General features: G+C 42.3%; 2 protein-coding genes across 2 annotated transcripts in view; one reads left to right on the forward strand and one right to left on the reverse strand.

Moving 5' to 3' along the window:
- Positions 1-1,445: 1,445 nt before the first annotated feature.
- LOC109474637 (mediator of RNA polymerase II transcription subunit 24-like) lies at positions 1,446-11,950 on the forward strand. The gene is made up of 24 exons (XM_019774984.1): positions 1,446-1,726; positions 2,137-2,258; positions 2,489-2,562; positions 2,759-2,855; positions 3,012-3,129; positions 3,463-3,749; positions 4,091-4,204; positions 4,443-4,490; positions 4,702-4,784; positions 5,024-5,110; positions 5,238-5,343; positions 5,699-5,841; positions 6,131-6,168; positions 6,363-6,445; positions 6,716-6,891; positions 7,416-7,515; positions 7,969-8,144; positions 8,674-8,801; positions 9,172-9,327; positions 9,704-9,948; positions 10,341-10,452; positions 10,919-11,011; positions 11,224-11,369; positions 11,734-11,950. Exons 1-24 carry the CDS (start codon positions 1,543-1,545, stop codon positions 11,860-11,862), a joined length of 3,045 nt encoding a protein of 1,014 aa, XP_019630543.1. The 5' UTR covers positions 1,446-1,542; the 3' UTR covers positions 11,863-11,950.
- Positions 11,951-13,489: 1,539 nt separating this feature from the next.
- Positions 13,490-14,251, reverse strand: part of LOC109474597 — a 22,943-nt gene continuing 22,181 nt past the window's right edge. The window contains exon 5 of the mRNA XM_019774936.1: positions 13,490-14,142. Coding sequence (XP_019630495.1) covers positions 13,932-14,142 — 211 coding nt within the window. The 3' untranslated portion in view covers positions 13,490-13,931. The remainder of the gene's footprint in view (positions 14,143-14,251) is intronic.

Genomic DNA, 14,251 nt, shown 5'->3' on the forward strand with positions numbered 1-14,251 from the left:
ATCAGTCCATCTTGTTCACGGAGATATGATAGCCATCGAAAATTTAGGTAGGTTAGGTTATCCTTATCCTTTCAAAGTTGTCACTGATGAAGGAATTCACTAGGAACTGTATCTACACGTGACAAATGAATCTCTTCAACGAAAGTCGTTTTGATAAGTAGTTCTGTTCCTTGATTATAATATTATAAAACCTAGAACAGTGTCCTTCAATGGGTTGTCTTTCATCTCTCTGCATCTTGCTGTATTTCTTGGTACTCCTTCCTAAGTTCATCCATAGTTTCTGCAACAAAGGAAACAATTACATACATAGCCTCCTGTGCAGGCCCCGCGGCGGTGGAGAAGAGTTTTTAACGCGTTATTTTAATATAGCTGGCCATCCTACATAGCCGACGAGAGAAGGTTGCTTTCCCTTCTCTCGTCTGCTATGTAGGATGGCCGGCTATATTAAAATAACGCGTTAAAAACTCTTCTCCACCGCTGCGGGGCCTGCACAGGAGGCTATACATACACACCACATACAGCTGGTGTGTTACGCCGAAAGGCGGTTATACCGGCTATACAGATACAGATACAGATACAGAATTCATCTTGTTAGCTTGAAAGGTCATCTGTGTTAACAGAAGTCGTCACCAAAGCAGATTTTATGTTGCGACTTCCAACATTTATAATTCTTATGCAAGAACTTCATTTGGAAGGATGTGACTTACTTTTACACTCGCTCAGTAACTTTGTCTTGTCTTCTCTGAAGAACACATTACTGTTCTGTTGCTGCTTGTAAACTCTCTGTGGAAATGGAAACACACACGTCAAATTATTTTCTAACACGATTACTCTCACAAAATGCTCTAAATGCTAGTAGCAGTCATAAATGTATAAAATGACACGGATATGTATTTTTCTTATACCCAGTGAACAAGAACAAGAAAACTACATTGTATTGATAACAAGACATGCTATTTAATTCTAAGCATCCTTGATTTAAAACAGTTTACCTTGTCCTGTTTGACAGTTCTCAGCTCAATTTCAAGAACAGTCTGTTCATTCATCTGTACAAACATAGAGAATTCTGTGTTAAATTTCTTTAGCAACTACATTTGTCACACTATTACATAACCTACAGACAGACTGAGAGTGCCTTTACAACCAAGTCATAACTGGAGATATCACTGTCATCTATCATACCTGGCGTTCAACTTCATCCTTTCTTTGACCAGTTGCCATGGCTACAGACGTGGAAATTCCTCCTTTAGCTCCTTCTTCTCTTCCCTCTCTCTCACACACATCCCTCTCCTCCTGAGCCTGAGCTGCAACTAACCAATCAGGTCGCTGGAACAATGAAACATTCCCATCATCCTCTACACATTCTCAGTGACTTTCATTACATTAATTTTGATTGGACGAGAGGAGCGAGCTTTTGAAAATTGACCAATCAAACTGCGGCTTACATTTCCGAAACTGCTTGCTGATTCAAAATGGCGGCGCCCATACAAATGAGCGGGTTTTACTAAAGATATTGTTGGATTTTTGTAAATTTTATGCGACATGAACCGCGCTGGGGATTCCGGGACGCGGCAGGGGCAGGCGAGGAACATGAACATGAACGGGAGGGCGAGCATCAAGAGCTTCCTGCTGCGGGCGTGGCGGGAACGCTGGACGGAGCTACAGTGGAGCGTCAACTTGAAGCAAGCTTTTCCCGGAGGGTCTATGGACCAGTACCAACTTGCAGGTATGGCTTGTATGGATTCTTGGAGCTGTTGTGATCAGTATGTTTATAGATTTAGCTGGGTTATGAATACATAATCACCATATCGTATCGCCAATTTTTTTGGAGGTGGTGGTCTAAACAATAAAAACAACAACATTGTCGTTGATAAAATAAAACAATAGAATTTGATTGAACTACTGTATGAATTGTTGTAAGCATAACAAGTCAGTGTGCATTGTCTCCATGACAAATGTGGAATCTATCTTAATTGCATGTTCTGTCGTGTGTTTTACACCAGATTATTTCTGAAGCAACACTCTTGTCTTTTAAGAAGCAATACTCTTGAACTAAATAAGGTAATAAAATGATTTGGAAATTTTAATGAAAAATGATGATTTTGTACTAAATATTGTTATGTTTATGTTCCCTAGAGTGTATCCTGCAGCAGGCATTTGTTGGCCCCACCCCGAACACCCTGGTCCTGTCGTACCTCCGACACGCTCTCAGTTCACAGGTCGTGTCGTACGGGGCTTTCCTCAACGCTCTCACTAAGGTACGATTTCAGTATCTCCAAGCAGAGCTTTCAGTACCATAGGCAGTATCAACAACAGACGATAAACCAGAGAGAAAGAGAGAGAGAGTATCAAGTAGGATTTCACTTTTGTTGTCTTGTTGTGTAATTATATGATTAATGTGCATAAGATTATATGATTTAAATGTGCATAAGAATATAATTGTTCATGAAATAACAAGACATGTATCCATTTTTCCCCATCCATCCAGTACGAGGATGTTACCAGACCACTCTGCACCAGAACCTTGCTGGACCTTCTCAACTGTTACGCAGCTCATGTCAGGTAGGCCTGGACAGTGTGAATCTCTACTAGCTCTAGCAGTGTCTTCTTCTTCTTTCAGTAAGGCGACCGCTTTCAACGTTGGACATTGGTAAGGTCCTGCCAGTCCCATAGATATGTACGGTATGTACTGTTTATTGCATGTGTTTGTGAACATGATTGTTTGTTTACTTCTTTTTCTTTGTTGTTGTTGTTCCAGCTGCCTGGGTACCCCTGACTCCTGTCTGCTCCTGTGTAAGTCTCTGGTCCTGACCGTCCTGTGGTTACTGAGGTGTGTCAGCCAGGCTGTGGAGAAGGTAAAGTACAGACAGTAAACATGCTTCTTTTTCATTTCTCATGTACCACATTCGATGTAACCGGAGCGTTCAATACAAAAACCACTAACATGAGACTGCCTCAAACATTTTACAGTCAATTCAGTTGCAGTGTTTTTTTCTGCTGTGTTTGTTCAGCTGAAGGAGTCGACAGAGTACGCTGACATCCTGCGTGTGACAGGAGAGGTTCTGGGGAAACTGTTAGGAAACGGACAGACCAGGGCACTGCTTTATGTAGGAAAGATGGAGGAAACAGGTCAGGATTGTTTGTTTGTTTGTTTGTTTGTTTGCAACAGGAGATGGCCTGGAATGTATTTGGGTTGTCTCTTCACTTTATTAGGTGGAGCAGTTTAATTTAAATTTGCCTAGTATGTTAGTGGTGTCAGCTCAAATCTTTCCAATATGGCTTTGTGAAGTCAAGTTTTCCTAATGCATGAGTTCAAATTTTTAAATGTCCGAACTTTTTTGCCCCATGACACACCCCTTTTGCCTAATATGGAAATGTCCCAACCCTTTTGTCACATGACATACCGGTACCTCTTTTGCCTAATATGGAAATGTTACACTTGTTCTATTGCCTGATTGACAGCTGGATGGAGTAAGCTGGAGCAGCTACAGACCTCCCTGCACGACTCCATCCAGTCCCTGGCTCAGTCCGGGCTGATCGTGCGCGACACGGCCAGCGGTCTGCAGCAGGCGTTCTACCAGCTGACACAGCTGCCGCACGGGAAGACGCTCTCCCCGCCGGGTCCGACACACGGCCACGGAGCGCTCAACTCCAGCATCGCCGTTCTGTCCTTCATCGAGGCGACCCTCAACACCACCAGTGACACACAGCTGTTTGTGGAGCTGCTGCTCCTCATAGAGAGATTGAATGTGAGTTTCTTGTTTTATGTTTTTTGTTTTCAGTGTGGTTGTCTTTCTGAATACAGTACAAATGTGAGGGGGAAATGGTATAACCGCAGACTGACAGGAAATTCGAATTGGAGGCTGCAAACACTATTTCCTGCAGTTTCTAAGGGGCAAATTTTTCAGTTGGTAGCGGCCTAAACTTAGTTCAATGACATCTCTTTCCACATCTTTACACATCAATGATCACGGATTGGGCAAAAGTTTCTCCCTTATGAGCAGCAATATTATGTCAAATGACAGATAGACGGACACTACTATCTAGAACACTGGTGTGAAATCTTGGATTCCGATTTCTTCCCTTGCAGAAAATCCCTCGGCCCCGTCTGTATGCCCAGGTGTGTCAGGCCTGTCTGATGGGGCTGATCGACTCTGCTGAGACGAATGACGAACTCAAGTGGACAGCTTTCACATTCCTCAAGGTACAGGGGTCAGTCTGTTAGATAGTGTGACACGCAATAATAAGATGCTCCAACACAACAATTAAAGTAGTTGAACAAGAAGAATAAATTTAAAAGTATTTTAAAAAGGAACTACCCGTATAGTGATTATGAATATATTTCCGTGATCTTCCAGTGTTTCATGATAAAGAAGACTGACATGTGCCACTCTCTATTACGCTGTTGGAATATGTTGTTTTCTTCAATGCCTTTTTCTCAGATTCCTCAGATTTTCCAGAGGTTGAAAACCTTCACCCAGGAAGGAAAGGTAATACATGTAGAAATTTCTTCTTGGACCAACATGTACTGGCACAAAAGTTACATGTACATGTACAATTTATCTTTTGAATTATGGATATATTGATTCAATCTGTGTGCTAAAGTATGTTTCAGGTACATGTAGTTTGCCTGTCTGCAGTTCTTTGTGGGTTGCTAGATGGTGCTCATGAGAATGACTTGATATGTTCTTGACACTGCAGGATGGTAGGGAGGAGATTTACCAAGGATTTGAACTCCTGCTGAGACTACAGCCTCTGATCGACAAGGCTGATGTCAAGAACAAGTAAGTGACAAAATATTTCTTCATGCTTTTTTAAAAATCTTTGCATGCACATATTTTAAAGCCAATGTTCATTTTGTTTCAGGACCCTAATAAGTAACCATACACCGAAAAGCAAAGATAATCCTCCCTCAGAAGGATATCTTCTTCTCCAGAAGTAATGAACAGTCCAAGGGTTGTGTGAATGCATATTACAGCTCTTTGAATGCAGAAGTTTATAGCTATTTTTGTGTGTTCTCTAGTTGTGACATCATGCAGCAGCTACTACAGGAGTGTGGGAAGAAGGACCTTCTGGCCGACACACAGACCAAGAAACTTCTGGAAAAAAGGTGAGGCTTTGCTTTGTGCAGCTGCGCCACCTAGCAATCTGCTCAGGAAGTACCACTTACTGCAATCACCAAATTGGAAGTCAGAAATATCAAATATGGAGGCACATTGATTGTGTGTTTTTCTTAGGGCTGTTGACAGGAAGAATCTGAAGACCAAACAGGACCCTCCCCCATCCCAACCCAACCCTACCCTCATCCTGAGAGCAGAACCTACTGTCACCAACATCATCAAGGTAAATCTGTTCCACCTGTGTGTTTATTTCCAATAATTTTAGAGCCCTGTTTATACTGCTCTGCCTCAGAGTATAAGATTGAATGAACAGGATTACTTTGTTGGAAGCAAACAAACTTAGCCACGTTTGGGATTGTGTCCTTGCCGCAAAAGTGCCACCAACATCGGCTACATATAGCTGTGAGAAGCAGTACTCCAGTCAGAAGCTCTGAGGAAGGTGTCCGATGGACAACGAAATGTAAGCAAGATAGGAAAAATCCCTGTTTTGTGTATAAGGAAACCCCGATATCTGAACAGGATTACTTTCTTGCAAACAAAGTTGATGATAGATAATGTTCCTGAGTGTGTTTTTCCAGACCATGGAAGCAGACTACTCTAAGAACCAGGACATGATCCTGGGTGTGCTGGGTCACATGATGTCAGGGAAGAGTTTTGAGTTAATTACAGCAGCAGCTGCCACAACGGGAAAACTGCATATGTTTGCCAGCAGACTTATCAAGTAAGTATTAACTACATTGTACATGTACAGTACAGGAAAACTGCACATGTTTGCTAGCAGACTTATCAAGTACGTATTAACTGCATGTACAGTACAGGAAAACTGCACATGTTTGCTAGCAGACTTATCAAGTACGTATTAACTACATGTACAGTACAGGAAAACTGCACATGTTTGCCAGCAGACTTATCAAGTAAGCAGAAGAATTTTATGCCAATGTTGCTCAAGGAATGCTCTGGGCATACATGAAATCATTTTGTGTTGTGTTGTGTTCTGTTCTGTTCTGTAGGTTTAATGAATTCGCCAAGCATTCCAGTGGAGAGGGAAGTGAGTACTCATCTTCTGTACCTTGTATCTTGCTTACACTGTAACACATATTTGTGTCAACAGAACATACTACGCCTGCGTGAAACCTAGATTTTTCATAGTTTTTGTTGGATGTTTAGTCAACCAATGTTGCATCAGAATTTTGCCTGTAACAGACGACACTTGTGACTTGTGACTGTGATTTTGTTCCCCAGGTAAGGTATCCCTGAGTCGAGCTGTGTTGTTTGACATCTCCTTCCTCATGCTGGGCTACATCTGTGTCATGTATGGTACTGAGGTATGGAACAGTTCCCTTCAACTTTAGTAACCTGTATTTACTGTGTGATGATAAATGTCTCATATCATTGCAGAGCTTTACCTTAGATTATGGGTGGTAATTTTGGTGTCTAATGTATTGATGTGCATATATTGTTGTATTGTTTCTACCGGTATTTGTAGTATTTTGTACTCGGTGCCTGGTATCTTTAAAAAGCAGTGCCCAGTACATGTAACAGAAAGGCACCTTGAAATGTTCACATCTTTATCTTCATGTCCCACACACACACAGATAGTGTGCACCACCAGTGCAGGGGCAGGGAACGAACCATTCTTTGAGACGTGGGTGGGGCAGTGTCTGCCCATCGAGCAGAAGTGCCGCCCCGTGGAGAACATGGCACATCCTGACCCTGCCCGGGTGGAGAGTCTCCTCACACAGATCAACTCAGGACAGGAGATCAAGACCAGGTGGGACACCCTGTCACACATTCTGTATCTGTATCTGTATAGCCGGTGTAACTGCCCTTCGGCGTAACACACCAGCTTCACCACATTTAGAACCTTCCCCCAAACACCAAGCAACCAAGGTTGGCTGAAGTTCGGGAGAAGCAAGGAGCTTAAAAATCATGTGTAGAGAAGTCTGACCATATTTAGGCCACACTTACCTTTCTATACAGATCAAATCAAATTTGAGTTAAATTTTAGCCAAATTTGACTGCCAACCACACTTCAACCTACTCCCAATCATCAGCCAACTGTTGCCAAATTGCAGGACTTTTAATCACGATTTGCACACATGTAAATGGAAAATTATTCCAGATCTGTATATAGTTTCCTAGAACCATTTGGTTCTTTTTCTGAATAAACAATTACTGTAGGTAATGGAAAGCTAGTGGATACTAGCTGAAATGTCTGACGTTTTCAAAATCATATCCAGTTGCTTGAGTAACTGTTTTTTGGCATAAACAATTGCTGTACTTTTGTGTGTCCAGCCTGCAGAGATGGCAGGACGTCTGCACAAACATCCCGTTTGCCATCCAGGAGATCCTGACAGCCTGGGAGAACGGAGCACTCAGCGCTGATGCTGTACAGGTGAGGACCAATCACAAGGCCTTATCATGCATGTATGTTCTCTGATTGGATAAGAACAGACCAATCAGAGGTGCAAAGATTTCATGATTGGATAGGAATGGGCCAATCCCATAACACCATATTCTAGATGGTTTTACCCCAGAGGCATTAATGAAATGTAAGGTTTGGTCATTGGCTAGGCCAATTCAAAGTGAAAGATTTAAACTGAGTGAAGTAGTGCTCCAGGTAGAGGAAATATTTAGCTCTGAATTTTGTGACAGAAAATGGTGTGGTTCCTCACACGTTCTGTGCATGCTGTAAAAATTCTTTGACAACATCAAGCGACATATCACATAATAAAATTTACTTGACTCATGAAGATTAGCTCTAACCTTGCTTGATGTAAAAAGTTAGCTTGCAGTTCCTTTATGGGCCACTAGATGTCCTCACATTCTGCCTGTGTGTATTTTGCAGAAGTTCTGTGACAACATCAAGCGTCACATGTGCTGCCTGCCGGTGTGTATCGCTGCCTGGCTGTGCAGCTACATGCAGGGACTCACCGCTCCGGAGAGGGAAAAACCACTTAAGCTGCTGAAACACATGCTGTCTCCTATACAGGGGGACCCCACCATGTCTCAGTATAATGAGAGGTGGGGGAAATGTCACGTTAACCTTCTTCCTGCTGTCTTTCTCTGTAACAGAGAGGGCTGCATGTCTTTTTGCAGTTAATTGCAGCCCACCACTTTAATTTAATGTTGGGACATTCTTTCAGAAGCATAGTCGGTTTCTCTAATTCCACGTAGCACAGCAGTCATTGGCATTTGTTATCCTGAATTTATTATTAGACGTTATTGAAAAATTCTTTGCATCCTGCAGTTGAACACCAGATTGCCCAAAATCACAACGGAGGGTCCAATAGCCACAGACTAGTTTTACCAGACACCCCATGAATGCAAAAGAACATTCCCATCCAAAGAAGTTGCCAGAAAGTCAACTTTTACCTTTCAGCTTTTCTAAGATTCAGATTCTGCATAAGTCAACAACCCTTACCTCAAGTCGTAGACCACTTTGCAACCTGCTTCTTTTATAATGATGAGACCCCCTTTTTTTTCTTTTAACGTTTGACATTATTCCAGCTGAGATTTCTGTGAATCAGCATCCATGTGGTGATTTTTCCAGGTCGAGTCTGATGATCCACATTATAAAGAAGATCAGTGGAGACCTGCTGTCTGCCAAGTCCTCCAGGTCAGCCGGGGATGCCCGGGATGTCATGGGAGGGGCCGAGACAGGCAGGCAGGTGTATGCAGGTGAGAGTTGTAGGGACAGGTGTTTACAGGTGAGAGTTAAGACATGTGATACAGGTACATTCAGGTAACATTAAAAATTACCTGCACCAGAATTTAGATAGAGTATAAATTACACCAAAAACTGTTCAAAGACAATTGCCATTATTTCTTTTACTTGTACATTTCGTAGGTGGTAACAGTGAATACAGCAAATAAAAATCTATGTACACCTACATGTAGGTGCAGGTAGACCTCAGAAGTACAATTTTACCTGCACTGACCTGCATATGCAGGTGGGATTTCAATCTGTCCATTTGTCCACCTGTACATTTATCCATTTGGATGCTCATCTATCAGATTCATGATCCAATTTTTCTTGTCTTCATTACAGGAGTATTTGGCCATGCCATGCAGCAGGGCTGGGTGGACGGCCGGGGCATCTGTTCGGCCGACAACATGCTGACCATCGGGGGAGCGCGCTGGTTCTGTCACTCTGCGGTCAGGGAGATCCTCAAGTGCAGTAGGAGAGAAGACCTGATACAGTCTGGTGAGCAGAGATCACTGTTCTAGTCAGCGTCGTCTTTCTGTCAGTTGACAGAATTTTGCCCCTCATGACAACCAAAAATTTTGACGTATTTGTCATTTTGATGTGAAAAAATTTGCATGAAAAGATATAGAAAAAGATGTCATTAAACTAAGCTTAGTCTGCCAGCAAAATTTACTCCGGAAAATGCTGAAAATAGTGTTTCAGAGGTCAAGATTTCAAAATTTTCCCAGGGAAGCATGCCATAGCCACACTAGGATGTCTTCAGCACTCAACAGATGTCCCGGGTATCTAACTGCGAAATAAGAAATATGAGTTTTTCTTGTGTACAATTTAAGACTCATTGTTGAGATTTACTGTTGTTGTTTTTTTTATACAGTGAACGTAGCCCTGGCGCTGTTCCAGTTGGACAGCGAGCCTGTGGCCGTCGCGCTGTTATCACACGTCATCCCCGCTCTCCTACTGGACTCCTCCAAGCGCGAGCTGCTGTGTAACCCGCGCGGCGCGACCCTGGCCAGGCTGGCCGTGCAGTGCACCGCCATGGCCTTCCTCACACAGAACAACGACCGGCGGCGCAACGGGAGGTCACGGAGTCGGAAGAGAGGCAGGGAAACAGACAGGGAGGTGAGATGATATTTAATTATAACCTTCTCTCTCTAGTGGGATTGTGTGGTGTAATGGTTGGGTGTTTGGCCCAGACTCCACACATGTTCAAGTCCACCAACATGCACCCAATATTGTGCCCTTGGGAAAGGCACTTAACATGACTTTCCTCACTTCACTCAGGTTAGGGACGTCCCTTGGGTAGGACATTAAATGGAGGTTCTGCCCCACGCATGTTTAAGAACCTACCACACCTTACAAAACAGATTAGAGGTGTGCCCCAGTGTATGATGGTCCAAATACTTAGTACTACATGTATCTGGCAAATCCCTGTCTTAAGTTGGGATTTGAATTCATGATGTCCTAAACACTGGATGAAACCCTATTAGAAGTCTTTGTGTTCCGTTCCCCAGTACGTGGTGTCGCCGGCGTCTAGCGGCAGCGGGAAGGAAGACGAGAGGCCGTCCAAGTTACGGATTCTGCTCAGCGCTCCTGAGAACGAGGCACAGAATCCTGCCATGCAAGGTTCTTATCTGTAACTCACTTTATCTCACAGGAGTAAAAGTTTTGAGGAAAATGTTCAGGAAAATCAGAAACTACAGTATCTGTATTACCTGTATTCAGTCAGAACATCTTTTATTTTTTAAAGACACTAAAATAACCCTGACAGACACAAATGACAGGGACCAACATTCTTTTTGTTATGTGTGTTTTTGTAATACCATGTATGTGTAATGGTTTTATCCCAAAGGGCTTCTGTGGTTTCAAAGAAAACTTGACAAACAGGTTATCAAAATAATTTCTTCACATCCAAGGGGAGGGCTGAATCTTTGTGTAAACATTACATAGAGTGGACTTGGATATCTTGTCTGGTGCATGTAATTTTATCTTTGCCGGTGCAGGTAAGTATGCAAAAAAGTATTTCAAGCCCAGGGTTAGTACAGGTAAAACTGGAGTTATTCTAATAGAACTAAACCTCTGTGTTTTCCAGTGAATCTCCCATCCTACAGTAGTAATGAACAACCAAAGCTCGCTGCACAAATCAGCAACGTCAACTTCAAGGAACCGCTCAACCACGCACTCGGTGAGTGATCCAACACTTCTTGTAATTTCTATTAACACTCAACCCCATGTGAACAAGCTCTTCCCAGTTTTAACTGAAAGTTATCTGTTTATAGAGCCTGGTTTATACTACAACATCCCAGCATGGGATTCAGCAAGGGTCCTATTGTTTCTCAAAACAGGGTTGTTTCTCAGGGTTGTTTTGGTAACCTTGTGTTTTGTTTTGGCCCACAGTTCGGTTGTTCCAGCTGTTCTCAGATATACTGACGGACAGCTCGGTGGGACCCCATACCGCGTTCGTGGTTTCGTTTGTGCAGGAGTCAGTGAGGACTGGGGAACAGGCGAGCAAGGCTATACTACAGTTCATGCCTTTCTCTATGGTAAAATCACAAAGCTTTGTCATACTTAAATCTTTTACCAGATCATGAGGACAACCCATTGATTGGAACGCAGCTTCCTTAGCTATATGTACATGTATTTTGTCAGTTTGAAGTTTGTTAACCAATTTTCTCCACCCTTCTCAGTCAAAGTCCTGATAACTGTGACACATGGTACATGTAATACTACTTCAGTTTTAATTTCTTTGCTATGGTTAGGTCTTCATGTGAACGTCTGTTTTGCTTGACTCCAAAATCTTGTAAATCTTATAAAACCTAGTCATTTTGTACCCCTATAGCTCCATGAGTATATTTCATACTGAATATTAATCTTCATATAAAGCAAAGTCCTTTTGCACCCCTGTAGCTGCCAGCCCTGTTGCAGTGTTCTTCGGGAGTCTTCAGTCCAGAGGACATCACCCTCATGGGAGACCTGACTCTGCCCATGGTGCGGAAAGTCATCGCCAAGGCTGTCTGTTACTACAGACCCATCTGATCCAACAAATTTAAGAACAAGTAGGAATCAGAGATTTCGTGACAGAAATCAACAAATATAGCAACAAGTAGGAATCAGACATTTTGAGATTCTCATGCACGAAACACAAGCAGTTGAGAAACATTGCTGGTTGTGTAAGAAGAAAATCCCTATATCCAGTTTATCAACTGTAGAAGCTGTTGTACATATATCTACAGGAAGTGGGGGGGAGGCAAGACTGTTCCTGTACAACTTGTACTGGTTTAAGTTTCTGTCAAACCCCATATAGTTTAAAGCCTTTTGTAGAAACATTACCAGTTTAATGCCTTATCAACTGTGAAACATGTACATGTAGATGTACATGTGGTATGTACATATACAGGAAGTGGGAGGGAGACAAGACTGTTCCCTACATGTTGTACTGAGTTCAGGTCCTGTCGCTTCCAATCCCATCAGATTGCAGACCTGTTTTCAAAAGGACCAAAATGACCTTGACTGTGCCCTGAGGGATGACCTTGCACCAGATGGCGGTACAAGTACTAAGCACTGCCTGTTGGCAGGAGTAACTTGGATCCAGTGTGCGGCAAGCACTGACTTGTACATCATTGTGAGTGGATCACAAGTGTGGGCCCTTGTCCCAAAACCTATTCACCACAAGTACATTGTCATATACATGTAACACAAACCTGAACCCTATATCTGCTAATAGATTATACACAGACATGTAACACACAGACACACACACACACACACACACACACACATGTACACACCTACACTCAACATGTGCTAACATTGTCAGATGTTTTTATATTGAATGTGTGGTATGCTATCATGTATCTTCTAGATACAATGTTTATGTATGTACAATGTGTGTAGCCTGGTTACTAAACCTAATTTAGCTGCGGAGTTTATTTTGTCCTCTCAGCAAATAAGTCTGGACCCACTTGATTCCAAACTGTTTTAATATTTGCAGAGAGGACAAAAGAGACTCTGCAGCTAAAATGAGTTGGTAACCAGGCAACAGCATGTGTAGTTGTTCAGCTGTAGTAAACACACAATTTAGACATTCTTTTATTTCTCTATTGGAAGATGTAGAAAAGACAACGATATGTCTTTGTCATTTACATCAGTATTTATTAAAACATTGTATAGAAAAGATATCCTTACTTCTCTTCTTTTTGCATTGAATAGTTTCTCAAAATACATCTCTCCCTCTCTCAATACCAACATTTCAGAATCTTTATGCAGAAGTGGTCACTAGTGCAGGTCTGCCTGTACAATGTATTCCAGTGGTCCTTATAATGTTCCCATTGTTAAAATTGTACGAGGTCAGCTTTCTACATACAAAGTTATCCATACAAAATGTTATATTACAACTTTGCTGAAAAATACACCCCCTCTATGTGTACATTTAGAAGAGAAGTTACATTTTTATGTGCTTGGTTGGCATTTATGAAGTAGTAGTTTGTTCCCCATCCTGCCAATACCTTGAGAAATTCACCCCAAGATAACCTAATGTACATTGTTGAACTTGAAGAGAATGAAAGAATTCACTAGGAACCCTAATGTACATTGTAAGTCAAAACTGGCCAAAATCAATAACCCTAACATTCTAGTAAATTTCTTATGGTCAACATTTTTAAAATCCAGTTGTATACTATATAATACACAATGGTCCACATTGGTCAATACTGGCATAAGGTCTCGTTTAGGAACTAACTTTGTACAATGTATTGAAACTGGCCATAGAAAACTCATTTCTACATGATTAGATGATATAATTTCCGTACAAAACGTTTCAAAAGAGATCAGATGTTGCTCCCTCATAGAAGCATGAAAATTTTTTAGTCTCATTCTCAGGGCCTAACTGAGGACTGTCTGTTGTAAAATTTCCTTGGCAGCATGTTGGCCTTGGCCTGGGTACCATCCTGGTTAGTCTATGTCCGCTCTGATAGTTGGCGAGTACGTAGCAGCTATTGGAGCAGACATAAATGCTATCCAGGATGGTTGGCCCCAGAGTCAAAGTAGCTGGCCTGTGTTGGCCCTAGGACTAAGAATGTGCTGGAGACTATGATATAACTGCTACACTAGAGAAGATACAAAAGTGCGAGAAGTGCCAACAGAAGTAGCAGGCCGGAGCTGTGACTTCTGTTGCCCAGACTGGTGATTACTGCGCAGAAGGGGTTGTGGTCGATGTTCATGTGCACGTCCACCCAGGCGTGCGCAAAGTCCTGCAGGTCCAGCGTACAGTACTGGTCTGTCACTCGCTGTACACAGCTGATCGACTCTGTGTATGTGCTGAGGGGAGATACAGACATGCAGAGTTAAAAACTTATGTGGCATTCAAAAATGTTTGGAATAAACATGATGTACAAAATGACTAATAAACTGGTGACGTACCAACTAC

The sequence above is a fragment of the Branchiostoma belcheri genome, unplaced genomic scaffold, assembly GCF_001625305.1.
Source record: "Branchiostoma belcheri isolate BF01 breed outbred unplaced genomic scaffold, Haploidv18h27 scaffold31, whole genome shotgun sequence".
Taxonomy (NCBI): domain Eukaryota; kingdom Metazoa; phylum Chordata; class Leptocardii; order Amphioxiformes; family Branchiostomatidae; genus Branchiostoma; species Branchiostoma belcheri.

Excerpts from the sequence above, each read along its gene's own strand:
- LOC109474637 (XM_019774984.1), top strand. The coding sequence starts at position 1,543 with ATGAACCGCGCTGGGGATTCCGGGACGCGGCAGGGGCAGGCGAGGAAC. Across the intron at positions 5,842-6,130 it reads TTTGCCAGCAGACTTATCAA|GTTTAATGAATTCGCCAAGC; the intron begins GTAAGTATTAAC and ends TCTGTTCTGTAG. Across the intron at positions 9,949-10,340 it reads GCAGGGAAACAGACAGGGAG|TACGTGGTGTCGCCGGCGTC; the intron begins GTGAGATGATAT and ends TCCGTTCCCCAG.